At 35.7% G+C, this 19,762-nt stretch overlaps 1 protein-coding gene across 7 annotated transcripts in view; it reads left to right on the plus strand.

The window, feature by feature from the left end:
• The first annotated feature begins 2,041 nt into the window (after positions 1-2,041).
• Positions 2,042-19,762, plus strand: part of Dscam2 (Down syndrome cell adhesion molecule 2) — a 115,390-nt gene continuing 97,669 nt past the window's right edge. For all 7 annotated transcript variants that reach the window (XM_070310088.1, XM_070310091.1, XM_070310087.1 and 4 more), the window contains exon 1: positions 2,042-3,495. In XM_070310088.1, coding sequence (XP_070166189.1) covers positions 3,468-3,495 — 28 coding nt within the window. In that variant the 5' untranslated portion in view covers positions 2,042-3,467. The remainder of the gene's footprint in view (positions 3,496-19,762) is intronic.

Raw genomic sequence — 19,762 nt, forward strand, 5'->3', positions numbered from 1 at the left:
AAAGTCCTTCGGACCATAAAACGCATAGTCGGATAATTAAACATCGCGATCGATCACGCGTTCTCTCTTCGACGAAACAGCAAGAACATCCTTTCAAATATCCCTAAAAAGTATAGATAAGCGAAATATGCGACATTTAAGCGTAAGAAAAAACAGTTTCGAATAAATCGAGAGACAAGAAACTACGATAAAAAATATAATTACGAAGATATAGGCGCAACACGAGAGAAGAGCGAGCGGTGTTAATAGCAGCGGGAATAAAGTGTAGTAAAAATTCATTTGCATATTAGAGGGAAGATATGAAAAATATAGAAAGCGTGAAAAATGTTCTTGACGTTTTTCCGAGCGTAGCGAGAGAGAGTGCGTAAAAAGCTTTAAAAAAAAAGAAGAAGAAGAAGAAGAAGAAGAAGAAGAAGAAAGAAACAAACAAACAAAATTAAATGAATTTCGTAATAAATTACGGCAAGAGATAGACAGCTAATTAATTAAAGTGGCGATTCGCAGACGCGCCCGTTGCAAAATGGCGTTTGTGTCCTAAGCACGAAATATTGTATATAATGCACGACAGTCGTAAATAGATAGGCTTCCCGGTTTCGCAGATAATTTATGCACGCGCGCGTGCATTGTACACGTGGTGTACAATACACCGATGAAGGTTTCGCGCGTGCTACGGCCACAGAATGCGAATGCTACCCCCCCCCCCTCCCCTCTTGTCCTTTGTGACACCTGCGTCTCATCTTTCGTCCACCATCTCCGTATATATTGTAATGTAGATTTATCACGACAAATAAAGAATTGCTATTTGTAATTGGAAATTCTGAGAAGAGTGTTTAATTGCTTCTTGAGAAAATTTGATGTAAGCTAATGATTTTGTTATATTATTGATTGCTTTAAAGAAATTATAAATAGCAGAGCACGTTTATACAATAGAAAAATCGATCTATAACGTCAAATAGACATTTTACTTATTGAAAGTGTTATCTCTTTGTTTTTTATATTACTAATAATTAATTTTGAATATTGCCTTATACTCTCTTCGGATCCATTAAAAAAAAATTTTAAATATATATAGTTTACGTAAAAATAAAATCTTTAAACCATTCATTCTCTTATATCACCGAGTTTTTAATTTTTAAATTTTATTATCTTGCAAACGTCTATCATTTCTGACGTACGTCTATAAGATTGCTAGTAGAATCAAATATATTATATAATAAAGCGGTACACTACAAATAGAGATTAGTTACAGTTATATATAGGGTGTAACAGAGCGCAAGTATCAGCAGTTTTTTTAGGAAATAACGCATTTTCGTGAAAAATGTTTCATGCAAAAGTTGTAGAGCTCTAAGTGGCGCATTATATAATAATATTAGTATGACCTTGAATAGCACTGTCAAGGTCATATAAAAATCATTTTAAATTTTTCGAATGGAACTCCCTATTTTTCATTACATATTCTTGTAGCTTACCTCGAGAGCTTTCCAAAACGTTATAATAAAGTATTTTTTCATTAAGTACTTTTTGAGTTATTTTATATTTTTGTCTGACATATTTTGATATAAAAAATAAAATGTTTCGTAAAATATTCAGTTTTCGATAATCTTACCGTAATACTTTTATGTACAGAATAATGAGACAAATCAAATAATGCAAAAAAAAAAGAAAAAGAATTGAAAAAAATACATTGTAAATAATTTTCTTAAAAACAATTATTTTTTTTATACTAATTGATTTGTCTCATTATTCTGTACATAAAAGTATTACGGTAAGGTTATCAAAAACTAAATATTTTACGAGATATTTAATTTTTTATATCAAAATATGACAGAAAAAGTACTTAATGAAAAAATACTTTATTACAGTGTTTTGGAAAGCTCTCGAGGTAAGCTATAAGAATATGTAATGAAAAATAGGGGGTTCTATTTAAAAAATTCAAGGTGATTTTTATATGACCTTGACGGTACTATTCAAGGTCATACTAATATTATTATATTGTATAATGCGCCACTTAGAGCTCTACAACTTTTGCATGAAACATTTTTCACAAAAATGCGTCGTTTCCTCAAAAAACTGCTGATACGGGCGCTCTGTTACACCCGGTAGAATCTAGAAAATGATAGCTAATCAGAGATAACGAGCAGCTGCAATTGCTATTGGCGTAATAGATCCTAAGGCTATTTGTAGCAAGAAAATTACCACTATCTCTTACCAAGTAACGTTCTCTACATCGTATAAAGTATCTCTCCAGCAAATAGTTAAATCCTGTATAGTATTGGGAAATGTTACAGTTTCGCGCGGTCAGCTCCGTGTCTACGAGTGCGTATTGCCTTCCGTTCTTCGTGACGACTATACTTATCTATCTATCTATCTATCTATCTGCTAACCCTCTCAATCAGCTCGCAGGAGTGAGTAGATCCCAGAGAAAGAGGGTAAAGGGGTCACGTAATATAGAATCTATCATGTGAATAGAAGAAGGAAATCTACTAAACTGTTAGATGATATAAATTTTTTTTTTAACATTATCACTACATTTCCTTCAATGTCTGCAAATTAAAAATAATAATGAACAAAAAGACAATTTTTATAATACGAATATAATCGTAAATAAATCTATTTATAATAATAAAAAATAATCTCTTATTCTATTCTCTTATCATCTAATAATATTCCTCAAGCACTATCCCCGGTAAATAGCTAAATCACGTCCGCTATTTGAAATTGCTATCTCATCGTGCGTGTGCGGGAGTGCGTCCTCTCTTTTCTCTCCATTCTAGCACCTGTACCACCATCTACCTACCTACCACTCACCAACACCCCCTCACCTCGACGGAAGCCAGCGCTCGTACGAGAGAGACACCATGAAGAGGGGCAAACACCCCGCGCAACTACCACCGACCGAGAGGAAAGGGATGTGGAGAGGGTGGCACGCATGCGCCCCTGACACTCGCGGGGGGTTACCCGGCGCGATCAGTCGTGGCCGGCGGTGCCGGAGGCCAAAGACTCTCGTCGCGAGGGTAGTAGACGTGTGCGTCGCGTTTTCCGCCGGACCTCTCCCGCTCTCGGGTCTACTTATCTGTGCCCTTCTTACCCCTTTTCCCTTTTTCCATCGGCTTCCGCGTCCTCGCCGTCGCATCCTCCGCGTACATATCGCCGCGCGATATCTAAACGCCGCCGGCTTTTAGACTGGCCGCGTGCCGCGTATGCACCGCGTGCACTCGCAGCAGCATCGCCGTCGACACCGCGACGACACGCTGCTGCTGCTCGTCCTCGTCGTCGGCCACCATCGCCACCACGTCCTTGCGCCGTGCGTCGTGCACGTCGCCGACGACGACGACGGCGGCGACGACACCGCGACAGATCAGGGTGAGCATCAGGGTGACGCTCAAGAGTGACGTTCATCGTCGTCCTCTACGGGAAACTAGGCGCCGAATTCGGCCGAGCGTAATATTCGACCACAGGATCGAAGGATGCTGGCCCGCTGCCTAATCTTCGCAGGTAAATCCATTTCTCTAATGCGTCTTTCTTTTTAACACAATCCTCCGATTACGAATCGAGCTTCTCGGCAGTGAAAATAGAAACATTCGCGTAAAAACGATCTGTCTTTTTTAAACTAATAATCGTATCATCAGTTTTAAATTATTTACACTCTTTTTTGGACTGTAATGTTCTTTACACAGGCAGCAAATGTAAGTTTAGTAAAAATTGATATTACTGGCGCTCGCAGGAAGCAGTAAATGTAAACCGCACTTTTCAATTTTCTCATTTTCATGTAGAATATCAAGGTTTATAATATATACTAGATCGCATATATATATATATATATATTGGATTTTGTCGTTTTTATGAGATTTTATCTTACGATAAAAAGGAAAAGGAAATCTCACAAAAAAGAGGATTTTTGCTTATCTTTCTGCTCCGATATAGTTAAAAATGTTTGATACTGCTCCATCATTATCCCGACGATTATCTGCCGATTTTTGATTAAATCTTTGCTGAGAGGGATGTGAGTTTTTTTTTTTTTCAGGGAAATTCATATTTATTTAGGGGGCGAAGGATAGTCGTCGTTGAACATATATTTCACGATGAAAATTTTATATAGGAATTGGAGAAACGCTCCTGTGCCGTCGCGACAAGATGTCGCATCATTATATTAAAAAAGGGGAAACCCCTTGCCAGATTATTGTACTTTTGATACTACAACAAAAACATCAAGATTTTATCTTTAATATCAATTAAATTTTCTCTTTAAATTTACATAAAAAATTAACGATTTTTTCATACATGTAACCCCTGAACAGTATGTTAATCGCATCCAAAATTTTAAACACTTGAGCTTGGGATTTTGCATCTTGAGTACGATAATTGAATTCTACATTTGACATCGACAGAAAAGCAACTCGAAACGCTCACAATAATTTCTATCTCGTATTTGTCCTTTGCCATTGTTACCACATAGTATACGGAATAAAATCTGTCCCAGATGGAAAAACTGTATTATAAAAACTCGCTCCTCTCCTATTCTCCACATAATCTGGACTGTGACTGTAATTGAAGCGATCGAAGTGTATCGCGGCGCGTAAATTTGTTCGTGCGAAAGTTTTGCGTCGCGTCGCGAAACGTCCGTGCTATCGTGACGCCGGTTACTGCACGTCCATACCATTTTCCCGTGGAAACAATTTCAGTACAGCTGTCCAACTTCCTGCGCGTGTAAACGCCCGTGTGACACATCGTGCGCGCGTGTTCTCTCGCGTTCACAGCGCGCGCGGCGCGGTGTGTTTCGTAAAGTTTCGCTGGGAATGAGATAGAGCGATCGTGCGAGCCGTGAGTGTGAGCGCGCGAACACGTGACACTCGCGGAAATCTAATTCGCGAAACTGCACGGTAACGAATCCTCGTTCTGCGATTGAAAGGAAACCGAGTGGATGCACTCGAACGAGAGTTTTATGCGGTATCTACTAGGGTTGGGAACGTTACTCTATAAAAGTAACGCGTTACCGTTACCGTTATTTTTTGTAAAAAGTAACTCGTTACCGTTACTCGTTACTAATTTTAAAAAGTAACGCGTTACCGTTACCGTTACTTGGAAAGTAACGATTCGTTACTTTTTCGTTATGTTTTTGTTTTTCGTAATGCTAAAAAATAAGCTATTAGATTATAAAATTATTTAATAATCAATATTATGTAATAATCTAAGTTACAATTAAAAACTCTAAATTAGTCTGTATATAGGACACACACACACACACACACACACACACACACACACACACACAAGCGTTTTTTATATTAAACTTATTTAATGATTCTAATTTTTTATGTTAATATCTTTAGTTTTTAATACACTTATCTTTATAGGAATTTAAATTGTAATTTACAAATTCCAATTTTTTCGAAAATTTTTATCAAACATTGTTTTTAAATATAGATAAGAGAAATATTGATATTATTAAGTGTATTCCAATATTCACTGCCAGTATTGTAAAATCTATAATTTACATTACTATAGATTTTCAGTACTGGCAGTGACTATCAGAATGCAGCCTATGATAGAAGACTACGAAATATTTTTCAAAAAATATATCTCTCTATTGAATAGATATAAGATAATAAAGAACTAAAAAATAACGATAAAAGTAACGGCTAATTCGTTACCGTTACTCTAAAAATGTAACGACGTTACCGTTACAAACAGAAAAAAGTAACGATCGTTACCGAAAAAAAGTAAATGTAACGGTAACGACGTTACAAGTAACGCGTTACCTCCCAACCCTGGTATCTACGATGTACGAGATGATAATCGCGCAAATATGCGATATTTGAAACAGAAAAACGATATTACAGGGAAAAAATTTTATTTGGGAAAAAAAATCAATACGACATTTTTCAAATCAACATTTTTTTTTTCTCTAAATTGACTCTTCTACACGATTGGATCTCGATTTTTTCAAATGGAACTGTGTATATATTATGTATAGAAAAATTACAGGAAAATAAAAAAAAATTACAATCTCTTTTTAAAGCCAACAATAAGCGAATGAAAAACAAGCAACGGGTATAAAAATAATAAAGTGAAAAATAAAATTTCTGTTTTCGAACATAGCCATTGGGTTTCTCCGTTTGTTGAAAAACATATATATTTGTGAAAATAGCTGGATGTGGAAGTAATTTCCCAATATCCATTTATCATTATTTATACATGGCTTACGCATTAAAATAATATTTGCTTCATAGCATTACCATACAATGAAACTCTGCTTTGTTTAATATTGCATGATAAGAGAAAAGAGAGATATGGAAAAGAGAAACATATTTTTCAATTGAAATCGTGATATCGATCGTTATTATTAATTAATTATATCTTAATTATCTCTTTGGACGACGATATTGGAGATCTCTTTTAGCGAGCTTACTCTCGAAGCGTAATTATTTAAGCCAACAAATGAAAAATCGCGCTACCATGAGAGTGCATAAAAAGCTTCAATCTCTGTGATTCTATTTATCTCACATAAGAACGATAATTAATCGCGAAAGTCAACTGTATCTTCCGTCTCCTCAATAACTTCATGATACATAAAGACAAACTCGAGACGCGTATCTTCTTTCTTCTTCTCTGATATGGCTGGGAGACTTTCCGAAAGGAATTGTCTATACACCATTAACTAGGTATAGGTATTAGATAGGTTAATATATATAGATAAACTAATATAGGTATTTGATAGGATAATATATGATAAACCAATATAGGCATTATATAGGATAATGTGTGAAAACCTCTTTTTGAGTCATATGGGAGGATGGGACCCGAGCGGAATCGAACCTGGAATCTTTCGATTACCAGCCTGCGACTCTACGCCCGGCGCCACGCATCGCCCCCAAGATCGAGACGTGTATGAGGAACAACCATAGATACAGTATATCTAGACCGAGTGTTGAGGAGTGGGAGCCGAGGTGCACGTAGAAAAGGACATACTCTGTTTCGTGCCCCTTGCGTTCTCTCTCGCTCGCACGTAGAATGACGAAAGAAAGCGCTATGCTCTGTGCGAGCGAGAGAGAACGCAAGGGGCACGAAACAGAGTATGTTCTTTTCTACGTGCATCTTTACCCCCATTTCTCAAATAAAGGCAAACGCTCGGTCTAGATAAACTATGTCTATGGGAACAACTATCAATTACAAACTTCTCGACTTTCCGCTATGCGTTCTGATGGTGGCAGCGAATGCAATCATCTTTTAGACAATCGAAGATCCGAGAGAAAAGAAGAGGGAAAGAAAAGAGTCGATAACGATCGCGATGCATCTTAAGATTCCTCTCGTTAATGTTCCTGCTTTCTTCCACTCCCGCGCAGGAAGCTTTCCGTAGTTTCCTGAAGGAGCTTGCCATCGTTGTCGTCGTCGCCGTTGCCGTTGCTGCCCTACCCCCTCGTTCCGCACTAATTGCGGACAATCCCGGACTTGAAGTCTCTCGAATCCGGGAAAGCCTTTAATCTCGACGGCCGTGCCTTAACGATGTCGCCCGTGTTTCGTAGAACGACGTTCTGAAATTTAAGCGCTCAAGCAAGCGGAAGAGCCACCCTTAATAAGGCTTCTCTCCTTTTACCAAGTAATATTCTTACTTTTTCTTTATCCTTCTCGTTCTTGCTCTCCTCGCACTCTCTAGGATGAACGGTATTAATGAAATATTTTTAATGATTAAGTATCTTTTTAAAGTGACTTTTTGTTAGCCAGCATAAAAATATAATATGTAAAATTTAAAATAAGATACACCGGCTGATTAGCTACTCTTTATGGACATTTCTCTTTAGAAATACGTGTAACAATGCATTGTCTAATTATATAGCATATAAAAAGTTTAATCACATTGCGGCAAAAGCCTGGATGAACGAGTCAGCAAATTGCAATTAAGAACATAGAAACTACCTGATGAAAGATGCTGAAATGCAGAAAATGAAATTGAGGAATTTGAAAGTTTAGGTAGACATAAGACGTAAACATCAATCCTTAAGAAATCATCCGAGTGTAATGAGATGCATGTAATAACATTTTAACAATAAATCAGAAATTTGAAAAGTTCTCTCAATAAAAAAATATTCATTATTACTCATAGAAACACATTAATCATAAAAAATTTAACGAAAAAATTACTCTTATTGTGCGAAATTTTCAATTAATATTCTTTTCATTTTTGAATCTAATAAAAAATTTCTTAGTTCTTTTTTTTTTAATTCTATAGATAGATCTGATTGATTAAATATATCCAGTAATTGCTAACTATTTTCTAGTGCAACCATGCAGGTCCTATTATAATAGGAAGGTTCAGTTACTACGATTACGTCGATACAATTGGTTACCTTTGTGCAGGCTACATTCCTGCCGCTTTAACTGTGCTTTTAACCTGTATCGTACGGTAGGTCGCACTTTTCGGTGCTGCAATAAATGCGCGATATTCGCTTCCGAGGGATGTATTCAAAGTGCGGTCGCTGCAACGCGCGGGCGGATATACGTGCCGAGTGACGAAACCTGCTAATTATTTCTCACTCGGAAACGCCGGAAAGGCATGTCGGCGACAGCGCGCGGATTTTCCAGTGCACCGCCGTCCGGCCAAAGCTGATATTTTTCTACATTCATTCCAAGCCCTTCCATTAAACCTCTGCGCTCCGTAAAATTGTTTGAGAAAAAGTAATTTATTTTTATGGAATGTGAAACGTAATAGAGTACATCCGAAAGAGAAAAAAATACCGGGGACTTGCAAGTGTGCAAGTGTTATACGCTGCAATTTAATGCACAATCACTATCAAGATAGGTTATGTATGATACAACAGGGTTGGGAACGTTACTCTATAAAAGTAACGCGTTATCATTACCGTTATTTTTTGTAAAAAGTAACTCGTTACTGATTTTAGAAAGTAACGCGTTACCGTTACCGTTACATAGAAAGTAACGATTCGTTACTTTTTCGTTATGTTTTTGTTTTTTGTAATGCTAAAAAATAAGCTATTAGATTATAAAATTATTTAATAATCAATATTAAATGTAATAATCTAAGTTACAATTAAAAACTCTAAATTAGTCTGTATATAGCACACACACACACACACACACACACAAGCGTTTTTTATATTAAACTTATTTAATGATTCTAATTTTTTATGTTAATATCTTTACTTTTTAATACACTTATCTTTATAGGAATTTAAATTGTAATTTACAAATTCCAATTTTTTCGAAAATTTTTATCAAACATTGTTTTTAAACATTGATAAGAGAAATATTGATATTATTAAGTATATTCCAATATTCACTGCCAGTATTGTAAAATCTATAATTTACATTACTATAAATTTTCAGTACTGGCAGTGACTATCAGAATGCAGCCTATGATAGAAGACTACAAAATATTTTTCAAAAAATACATCTATCTATTGAATAGATATAAGATAACAAAGAACCAAAAAGTAACGATAAAAGTAACGGCTAATTCGTTACCGTTACTGTAAAAATGTAACGACGTTACCGTTACCGTTACAGAAAAGAAAAAAGTAACGATCGTTACCGAAAAAAAAATAATTGTAACGGTAACGACGTTACAAGTAACGCGTTGCTTCCCAACCCTGGATATAAGCATACAATAGTTTCTCTGTTATAATTTCGTGTCAAATAAATAATTTTATCTGCCTCTTCTCTGGAGTAAAATAGTTCATTGTTAATAAAACATTGTTAATAAAAATCCGTTACAGAGAGAGAGAGAGAGAGAGAGAGAGAGAGAGAGAGAGAGAGAGAGAGAAATTAAGTATATATATAATGATTGAAAACTGATACGTAAAAAGTTAATTTTCATTGATTTTTATTCCGCTCGACGAAAATGACCCGCGGATCCGGCCTTATCTAACAACGACCGACTCGAAAGAATTACGGGGCTTTTCCACGTTCCCCGATTAGATGGATAATGCGAGGCGACGTGACAAGCCTACACATCCCGACGGGCTCGAATCCCGGCACCGAGCTGAATAATTTATTCGTTATGAATATAAACTCGAAGGAAACTGATTCGTATTGCCGTGAGACTGACGCTGTAGGAGTTTAGGTCGAAGCACTAAGCGATAAAGGATGAGGGGAAGAAAGGGTTGCTAACTATGAGCCCTTCGATTCCTTCACGAGTTACGATATTCATCCTACGTGTTTCTCCTCTTTCTGTTTCTCTCTCTCTCTCTCTCTCTCTCTTTTTCTTTCTCCTCCTTGTTTCATCACCCTCTCGTCTCTCTTATCCCTCTACTTTACTAAGTTCCCAACATTTATCTCCGCTTCCGAGGGAGAGGATCGCGCGAAGATTTCAATCACTTCGCTGTCGTTTACATTCCGCGATCTCGCACGCATTATTGGAATACCAGAAGCGTGAAGAAGCGCTTTAGTGACCGATATAGGCGAACGATATATATACGTGATGGATGTATATACGATTCCTTTGTAATCTGTCGATCACAGGTATCTTGTGTAAGAATGCTCAGATAAAAAAGGTGGACAAGAAAAAAAATACCACAATTTTTTATCTAATATTTTTTAAATAACGACATTATATATTCGATGCTTTTCTCCAACGATATCGATACGTCTTACAATATCAGTTATTATTACATAGGTTAGCATAATTTTATATTTTTTTTTGCGATCTGGAAAAAACGAGTAGTTTCCTATAGTTTTTTATGCGTTGAATCCAAATCCGTAAAGCAAAATAGTCCATCGCGTCAGATTTTTCGAGAAAAATTCGGAGTTAAGAAACCTTCCAAAAACGCATTTTTTACCATTTTTGAAAATTTATAGCTGACGAAACCGGTGTGCAAAAGACTTCAAACAGGGTTTAAATAAAAGCTTGAATATTATATTTTAATATAAAAATAGCGATTTTTACCTCAGTAGAATAATTGCTCCATACAATCCGATTGCAAACAGTAAAAATTATAATCATAGATTTAATACACGAGATTAAAATTTAATGTTTAATCGCATTAAAAACGTTTTTCTGTTCACTTGTTAAAAAAATTATTGTTTAAACAATTTTAAAAAAATAACATTTTTTTTTATGAATATAATAAAATATGATGACTGCATGGGGGGCAATCGTTCTACTTGACACAATGCGACCTAAAAGCAAAGCGCATCTGAGGTTTGATGGTACCTGCGGTAAAAGATTCCATATTTTTATTAAAAATTATATTTTTATTAAAGTACAATGTTCAAGATTTGAGTCCTGTCTAAAATCTCTTGTCGCATCGGGTTCGTCTGTTATGAATTTTCAAAAATGGTAAAAAAAAACGCGTTTTTTTTTTGACGTTTCAATCCCAGTTTTCTCAAAAATTTCACGCGATAAGCTATTTTGCTTTGCGGATTTGGATTTCACTGCACAAAAAGCTATAGGAAACTATTCGTTTTTTTCAGATCGCAAAATTATGCAGATCTGATAAATTTTTTAACAAAACTTAATGCAAATTAATATACATATTACAAAATTTTTTTTATTACAAGAAATATTTTTGATAGAAAATAACTCTCTTCTATAATTTTTTCAAGGAATTATTAACGTTATTATTTAATGCTTGAGATTCATATAAAGTGGTAAATGATATATCGAGGAAGAAGAATAAGAAGTTGTTTAGCGGAGCGAATACTGGAAACGGTGCTCAGTCTCAATTACCGTGAACTCGTGAAAAAGCGATTAAGACACGTCGCATAGCGAAGTCCAGCGCGAGAATTCAACGCTGGCCATTTCTTAGCCTCTGAGTATTACGCAGACATTTACAATTGAAATTGTCTTTGTCGTCGCCGGTAGATTATTTCGGACTATGCCTGCAAACTATAGTTGGTACTTTAACTCTTCTTCTTTCCCACGAGATTCACTTTGAGAGGAGATTTTGTCCCGAGTCATAATAAAATCCCTGTCTCTCTCTCTCTCTCTCTCTCTCTCTCTCTCTCTCTCTCCATCATTCGCCCTGTTCTCACTTTATCCCCCTGTACGACGCCACTACCGGTTTCTTTATTACCCACCCTCTGTCATACCTTCGCTCGATCGTTTGCTCGATGACACTCGTAAACACGAGGAGAGCTCCGAACCCAGGGATAATCGGTGACGATCGACAATGCAAATTTAATAATTCATCTTTCAACGTACCAATTCTCTACGGATAAACGCTCATGGATCACTCTGAAAGCGTGAAGAAGAAAACGAACTAAGGGCGATCACCGAACGAAATTGTAAAGGCTTTATCGCACTATCAAATTTTCATATCCGAATACTCTTCGCGATTTGAAAAGTTCGTAACGAATTGCGGCAATTTAGAATCGATAAGCGATGTTCAAGGCTTCGCTGAATTTACAAAATTGATATAATGCCATGACTCTCTTTCCCTCGCTCTTTTCTCACATATATAAATTACTTTTTTCTAAATTAAATATTTTTCAATTTTTTAAATTACACGTTATACATTCCGTATATTATTTCCATAAATAAATTATTTTCTCAAATTTATATTTTATAAGTTGCTTTTTGAACACAGAAGATATATATATATATATATATATATCAGGGTTGGGAAGTAACGCGTTACTTGTAACGCCGTTACCGTTACAGTTACTTTTTTTCGGTAACTGTAACGGTAATGGCGTTACAAATTTTATTTGTGACGGAAAAAGTAACTTCGTTACATTTTTCGGTAACGAGTAACGAATTTAACAGTTACTTTTATCGCTACTTTTTTCAAATTTTTTGATTTATTTAAGATATTATTCTTGCTATTGTGCGTGATAAAATTTTTATCTTAACCGTAAAGCCGTAAGCAAATCGACCAATTAGCATTCTTATTATGTTGTAAAAATGCTTGAATGTGATTGATCAACTTATGGCTCTTGCAGACCAGTGCGATAACGCGACGCGAGATATCCAATGAGAGCTTTATCTTTTCGGAAAAGCAGAGCTCTCGTTTACTACCAGTTCTAAGTACCTTGCAACGAAAATTAGAAAATCTCAATAAATCTGACCTTATAGATTGCCATTCATTCGTTGAAGCTATTCAGCAAGGTTTAAATAAAAGGTAACTTATTAATTTGATTAATACATATGTTATTTAATTTTAAATAAGGATTTAATTGAAAAATATTATTTTATTTTAAACTATTGATTCAAAAGTATTAATTTCAATAAAACAAACAATGTCGCTTAATTTACTATATTCGATTTTAGATTTCGTACAATATTTGAAACAGAAGAATTAATAATAGCAGCATGTTTACATCCAAAATTTAAGTTAAACTGGTTAACCGGAGAAAAAAGAAAACGTGCTGAAAATTACTTGGAGGATTTATTGGGAATCCGATCAACTGAAAATTCTCCAAAAGCTGGAAAATCTGACAATCACGATGATTTTTTCATTTTTGAGTAAAAAACAGTACAAAATGAATCTGAACAAGAAGAATTGCAACGGTTTTTAAAATCAAATAATTGTAATATAGAAATGTTAAACGACTATCCAAAATTTAAAAAACTTTTTATTAAATATAATACAGCTCCACCAAGCAGTGCATCTGTAGAAAGAATGTTTAGCATCGGTGGCTCTGTATTAACACCACAAAGAAGGCATTTAAATGATGATACTATGGAGCAACAAATTTTATTAAAAATTAATAAAGAATTTCGATAAAATTTAATCATTTATTTTGTAATAAACCTTGAATGAAATCTTGCTTACAATTTTTTAAAAGTTTTTCTTATGCAAAATAATTTATTAGTTTGTATTGTAAAAAAGTAACGGAAATTGTAACGACTCGTTACTTTTTAGTAACTGTAACGGTAACGAGTTACTTTTTAAAATTAGTAACGAGTAACGGTAACGAGTTACTTTTTACAAAAAATAACGGTAACGGTAACGAGTTACTTTTATAAAGTAACTTTCCCAACCCTGATATATATATGCATGAGTGAGAAGAAGTTTTATCTCTCTATTTGATTATGTCTGACTATATCGCGCCGTTATCTACTTGCCGAGCAAGATCTTCTATAATCGAAACTTATCTATATCTATATCATAATATGTATATTAATATTTATAACTCTACTCGCAACTAAAATTTTTGAAAACATCTCAAAAATCGATTCGAGCTCGAATGACCGTCGAGCTCCACTGCACAGGGAACAAAGAGCGACGGTTTTTCATATCGCGTACAAAAACCATGGCGTCGTGCTTTGAATTTATATGCTGCAATTTATACGCGATCGTAAATTAAAGCTCGCATTGAACGAAACGTTTTTACGCGCAACGATCGCGCAATCGAGATCTCGAGGCCCTTTGATCGTCAGCAAATTCACTGGACCGGACTTCTTCCCCCGAATGCTCGACGGATCATCAATCGAGCCCTCTTTAAAACCCTCGCGTCTTTAAACTGGGCGCGCCAGTTGGCGTAACGAGTGGGCCAACCGTTTACTTTTATTCGTCGAGATCGCTTTTCATCGGGGCTCTCGGTATGAGAAAAGACACGTACACACATTTCTTGTGTGTTTCACTCTCAGTAGCGCAGTAGAATCACGAAATATACGATTTAGGCACACGTAAAATAAAACAAAATTTTAGTTACCCTTATAAAGTATAATAATATATCATATAATAATCTCTCATAAAATATATATTTTTACATACATATATTATTTGTTCTAGTTCGCATGTGTGTTTCTCTGCGATATTTGTCATCGCGAATTATAAGCTTGAAAGAATTAACAAAATGCAAAATATGTAATTAAATAATTATCGTAGCCGATTCGTAGCCGTAATTCATGTCAAAGTTAAAAGCGCTGGCTCGCCAACTCCAATTTCAGTTACGAACAACGAAATTTTCCACGATTGTGCGCGAGCAAGCATAGTTAAGACGTAACGTGGCTCGTAACGCTGAGAACAAATTTGCATGGCAATGAATCCATTATATCTCGCAACGGCATCGTCCGACCGTCATATCAGACAAGTTACAAGGAAAGCGTGCGAAATTAAGAGCACCCGTGTAGGAACATAACGTACCTAACTTGAAAGCTATATTGTTAGTTGCTTCAAATGATAAACCTGTTAAATGTTTCTCCGAGAATAATTCTAGAAATACCGCACCCACAGAAAAGATTTCCGGATCTGACGCTATTACTCTTCAATCTATCATAAAATAGGATCGATATAGCGACAATCATATTTATTATTGAAAAAGGAATATTTTAATCTTAAATGGAAAATTCTTAAATCTAGAATACAATGCTCTTGGTGCTATCCCGTTAATTTTCTCACAAAGATGAAGATGGAAATTTGTAGCGATCTAACATCGAGTTATTCTAAATGCAAGAATATATAAGCTTAGATTTGTATATGTTACTCTTGTCTCAAGATAGTAAGATGATCTTATTTAATTCGAGAGAGAAGAAAAGGAATTATTGATTTAATTTTAAAATTGTTTTATTTTTATACCGCATAAGGTTGCGATGCGATTAAATATGTCAAGAATATTTTTTGTCTCGTTATCAGAAATCCTTTCTGAGAGTGCGTTACTTTTATCCTTACTTTTTTCGAATTTATTTGATATAATTTTCATACAAAAGAACATATTGATAAGAGTGTTGGAACGCAGCATTACATGAAAACTACAGGATGTTTATTTTGGTGTCTTGTGTCTTTGTAAGACAATGTTCACAAATTTTTAGTATTTAATTTGATCTTGTATTTGTACTAACGGAAATTGTAACGGCTCGTTATCATTTGAGTAACGGTAACGGTAACGAGTTACTTTTATAAAGTAACTATCGCAACCCTGGTAATTAATTTGTACAATTCGACTTACTCGGTACGATGTACGAGAGAGTAATCTTTCATTCATAGTGGAAGTTACCACTGTGTTATCATTGACTCGCGCTGTACGACTTAATGTGTGCATGCGATATTTAGCGATTCCCTTTAGCAGCGAAATTAGTCCGCACGCACGTCGAGCGTTGCGCCGTTAACTGCTGAATTATTCCAGGATAAATGTGTTTACATACATTTAGTTGTACTACGCGCGCAAACGCCGTAGGGGTACTTTAAACGCGTCTCTGAATGGACATGTCATCTATCCGCACGTGTTCAATCGAGAATTGAAAATGCCGATAGTCGATTACCTTTTACTGCCAGTTAAATAATCGACGTAGATACTTGCGAAATTATTCGTCGTAGAAAGAATTATAGATTTAATCGGCATCGGAATCATAAAGAAAGAAATATATCTTAGAAAAATCGTCGAAAAATCAAAAATTAGTCTTTTGTAAAATTTGAAAGCAAACTTGAATTTTTCACATTTTTTTATAATTTGTGACACGTTCTATCTTATATATTTAGATAATTAAAATTTAAAATATAAAATTGTATGTTGAGATAAAATTTGTTTTAAAGGAGGTTAAAGAATGACGTATATGTATGTGAGAAAATAACTTGAATTTAAAAGTTCTATTGTTCCACTTGTGTGTGAATTACAAGCTCGAATCGCGCCAACTTTAATTGAATTGAAAAGAAGATAGAGATGCAAATGAATGATTGAACGGCATTATTAAGATCTTGACAGAGTTACGAAGGAAATTGATGTTAGAAGTTATCGATTCTCCTGCCGGAAACTGATTAGAGCGATTTTCCTATGGCAAAATTGAAATTCGCGGTGCGCCTTAATGTCATTTAGAGAAACTCATGGGCGTCTGAAAGAGGGCCCTTTAAGGATTCTATTATCTATGGAAATGACGTTGAAATGTTGAGCCGGAAATTCTATATATACTTCAATTTAAGAACGCCTATAGATTATTAAATCGAATAGCTTACAAAATATTTCTTTGAAAATACAACAATCAAGTTTTTCCGTGGTAATATACTTATCATATTACGAATTATGTAAATATAATGCAAAGCATAAAATCGCGGTTGTAAATATGTTCTATGTAATCCATTTTATCTCAAAAGTAAATATACCTTCAGGATTAGACAAGAATTCCATCCTCTTGTATGTCCAGCAGATATCTCTAAATACCTGCATGTGATAAATAACACATTGAGAAATAACAAGTTAAGTTAAAAACTATTTTAATGCATTAATACATTTTACATTTTAAAGTAATAAATAAGGGTTATTTTTTTAAATGTTTTATTACGTTATATAAATTCCTTTTTTTTATAAGACTATGTTACGATATTTACTATGTTACGTAATATGTTGAAAAAATACGGTATTCAATATTCTTCTGAAAATAAAGGTATATTTACATTTATAGATACATTTAGAAATATGAAATTTCTTCATCTAATATTAATTAAATAACTACCATTAACGATAATTAAATAATACAAAGGATATGTTCGTTCTTGTTAATATTGGAATTATCGAAAGCTGAATTTCCATGAAGAAAAAAAAAAAAAAAAAACTGAACCTCATAAATTTTTTCTTTATAAAAAATAAAAGAATATATAATATTAAATCAACTCTCTCTCTCTCTCGTCGAAAATCGATGTCATTCTATCGCTGGCGGATAAAGATGGGAAGGTATTTTTACAAACAACGATTCTCTCGTTCTGCTTCAAAATCATATTGATTATTCTCGTTCGAGGATTGAAATCTACGATACCACTCGTTGCATCCGAATGTCATAACATTGAAAACTAATGTTGTCACATTATCGCCACCACACGCGTCACCACGCTTGACGTCGCGTGAGAATGGGCCCTTATCGCGATCCGCACGTACTACCTACCATTATCCGCGATGGGGATAAATCAGTCTATCAGTCCTCTCGCGCGTCCTCCTTTGACAATCTCGGGAAGAAGCTGGGGAAGGAGCAGCGACCGAGGAGCCGGCACGAGTCGCTCGATATCCATTAACCCCCTCTCTCACCGACTCCTCTCCAAGAGGGAGGAGAAGCGAAGTAGGGAAGTTATTTCCTCCTCGTTCATCGAAAAGACACGAGTTTATACGACGCGAGTTTCGCGTTCCCAAACTACTCTCACAATCTTGATTCTCGTGCAAAAAATGACCCATGTGCATGCAGCGAAATCGCATTCTTTTCTCATACGCATTTGTGGAAAAATATTTTAATCTTTACATTATTTTCTTTATTACGTTCATGATTAGTTATCGCAACTAATATACATAAAATTTCGGTATATCATTATAATTAATTGTAACAATTATATATACTAATATATTTTGGTATCTATTTTATACACGTATAAATTGTGTTTTCGTTGTATTGCGGATAAATTTCCATTTTCTACATTTGTTATAAAAAGTCTGTATAAACAAATATCTATCAGTGTAATTTTAAAGTTATCATTCTCGAAAAAGTCAAAGAGCTTGCCGGAATCGCTTCCGCGGAAACTTCGGGATTTTTTCCATCAATGAGAGACGACGACGACGACGACGACGATGATGACGACGACGTCGACGTGTCCAGCGTCGTGAAGGGATTCTCCCTTCACCCATCCTCTTCTCCCGAGTCTTTCTTTTGCTCTCCCTCGCCCTCCTTGCTTCACTCCTTACTTGCCTCGGTGGGCTTCGCCTCCGTCATTTAATATTCATACCGCCGCTGCCGAGAGCGACATACTACGACGCCCGCGGATACGGCGCTCTCTCCGAGCCAGGCTTGAAAAATGGACGACGCTTTTGATAAAATACGAAAAACAGTTCTTCGCTTTTCCCTCCCTAACCTAACCTCCACCGCTTCTCCTCCTCTCGTCCACCCCCTGTCTATGACGCTTTGAGTCGCGCGCATAGCGCCACTCACCTCGAGATCATAAATTGGACGAAACGCGAGGCTCCAGCGATATATCGCTCTCGTGTCTGAGTTGCTGCGCATTGAATCTTTCATTAGGAAACTCACTGGAAACTGCCGCGCGCGCGCGGCAACTACCCAAGGGATTGCTAAAACTGAGAGCGCCGTCGCGCTCTGTCATTATTTCATCCATTAACGTATAACGCGAATTCGCTTGAGTCCTCTACAAGACTCTTCCATTTGATGACACTATCGAGAACACGAGCTTCTTAGTTCTCAAGTATAAATGAATTCGTCTTTAAATTTTTCAAGAAACGAGCGTTTTGACTAAAAGCTTATTAAATTATTAATTATTATGATTCTTATATTAGGTGTACAACTTTGCTCCCGCTGTTTTTTTTTCCGAAATTCGAGGCTTTATCGTAAAAAACTGGTTAGGCGTTTTGAAATTGCTTGTTGAGTCACTCCCAATGATCGTGCCAATTCTTTTTGACTTTGACTCGAGTCTTCATTAAGTAATGCCTCCAATTCTGCATCTTCGAAAACCTTCTCTCTTCCACCGCTATGCCGGTCTTCGACGTGAAAATCACCGTTCTTGAAGCGTTGAAACCACTCACGACACGTTCTTTCGCTAATAGCGGCTTCACCATAAGTATTTGAGAGCATTCGATGAGCCTCAGCCGCAGATTTCTTCATATTGAAGCAAAAAATTAAAACCTCCCGCAAATGACGAGAATTTGGCTCGTAAACTGACATTTTCAATCGAGAATAACTTTATGACGCGGACACAAATCGACTAATGTTTCTATGGGGTTATGTTGACAGATGGCCAAGTTTATCGCATGACGTCTATGATCTATTTATTTCGACCACTACTTACCGCTAAAGCCATCTATAGGAAAACGGCGGAAGCAAAGTTGTACGCCTAATATAAAAGAGAGAAATTATTTTAAATGTGTGTGTGTGTGTGTG

Source organism: Polyergus mexicanus, unplaced genomic scaffold (genome assembly GCF_030449975.1).
Source record: "Polyergus mexicanus isolate NDT 795.1 unplaced genomic scaffold, iyPolMexi1.0 SCAF_17, whole genome shotgun sequence".
Classification (NCBI taxonomy): Eukaryota; Metazoa; Arthropoda; class Insecta; order Hymenoptera; family Formicidae; genus Polyergus; species Polyergus mexicanus.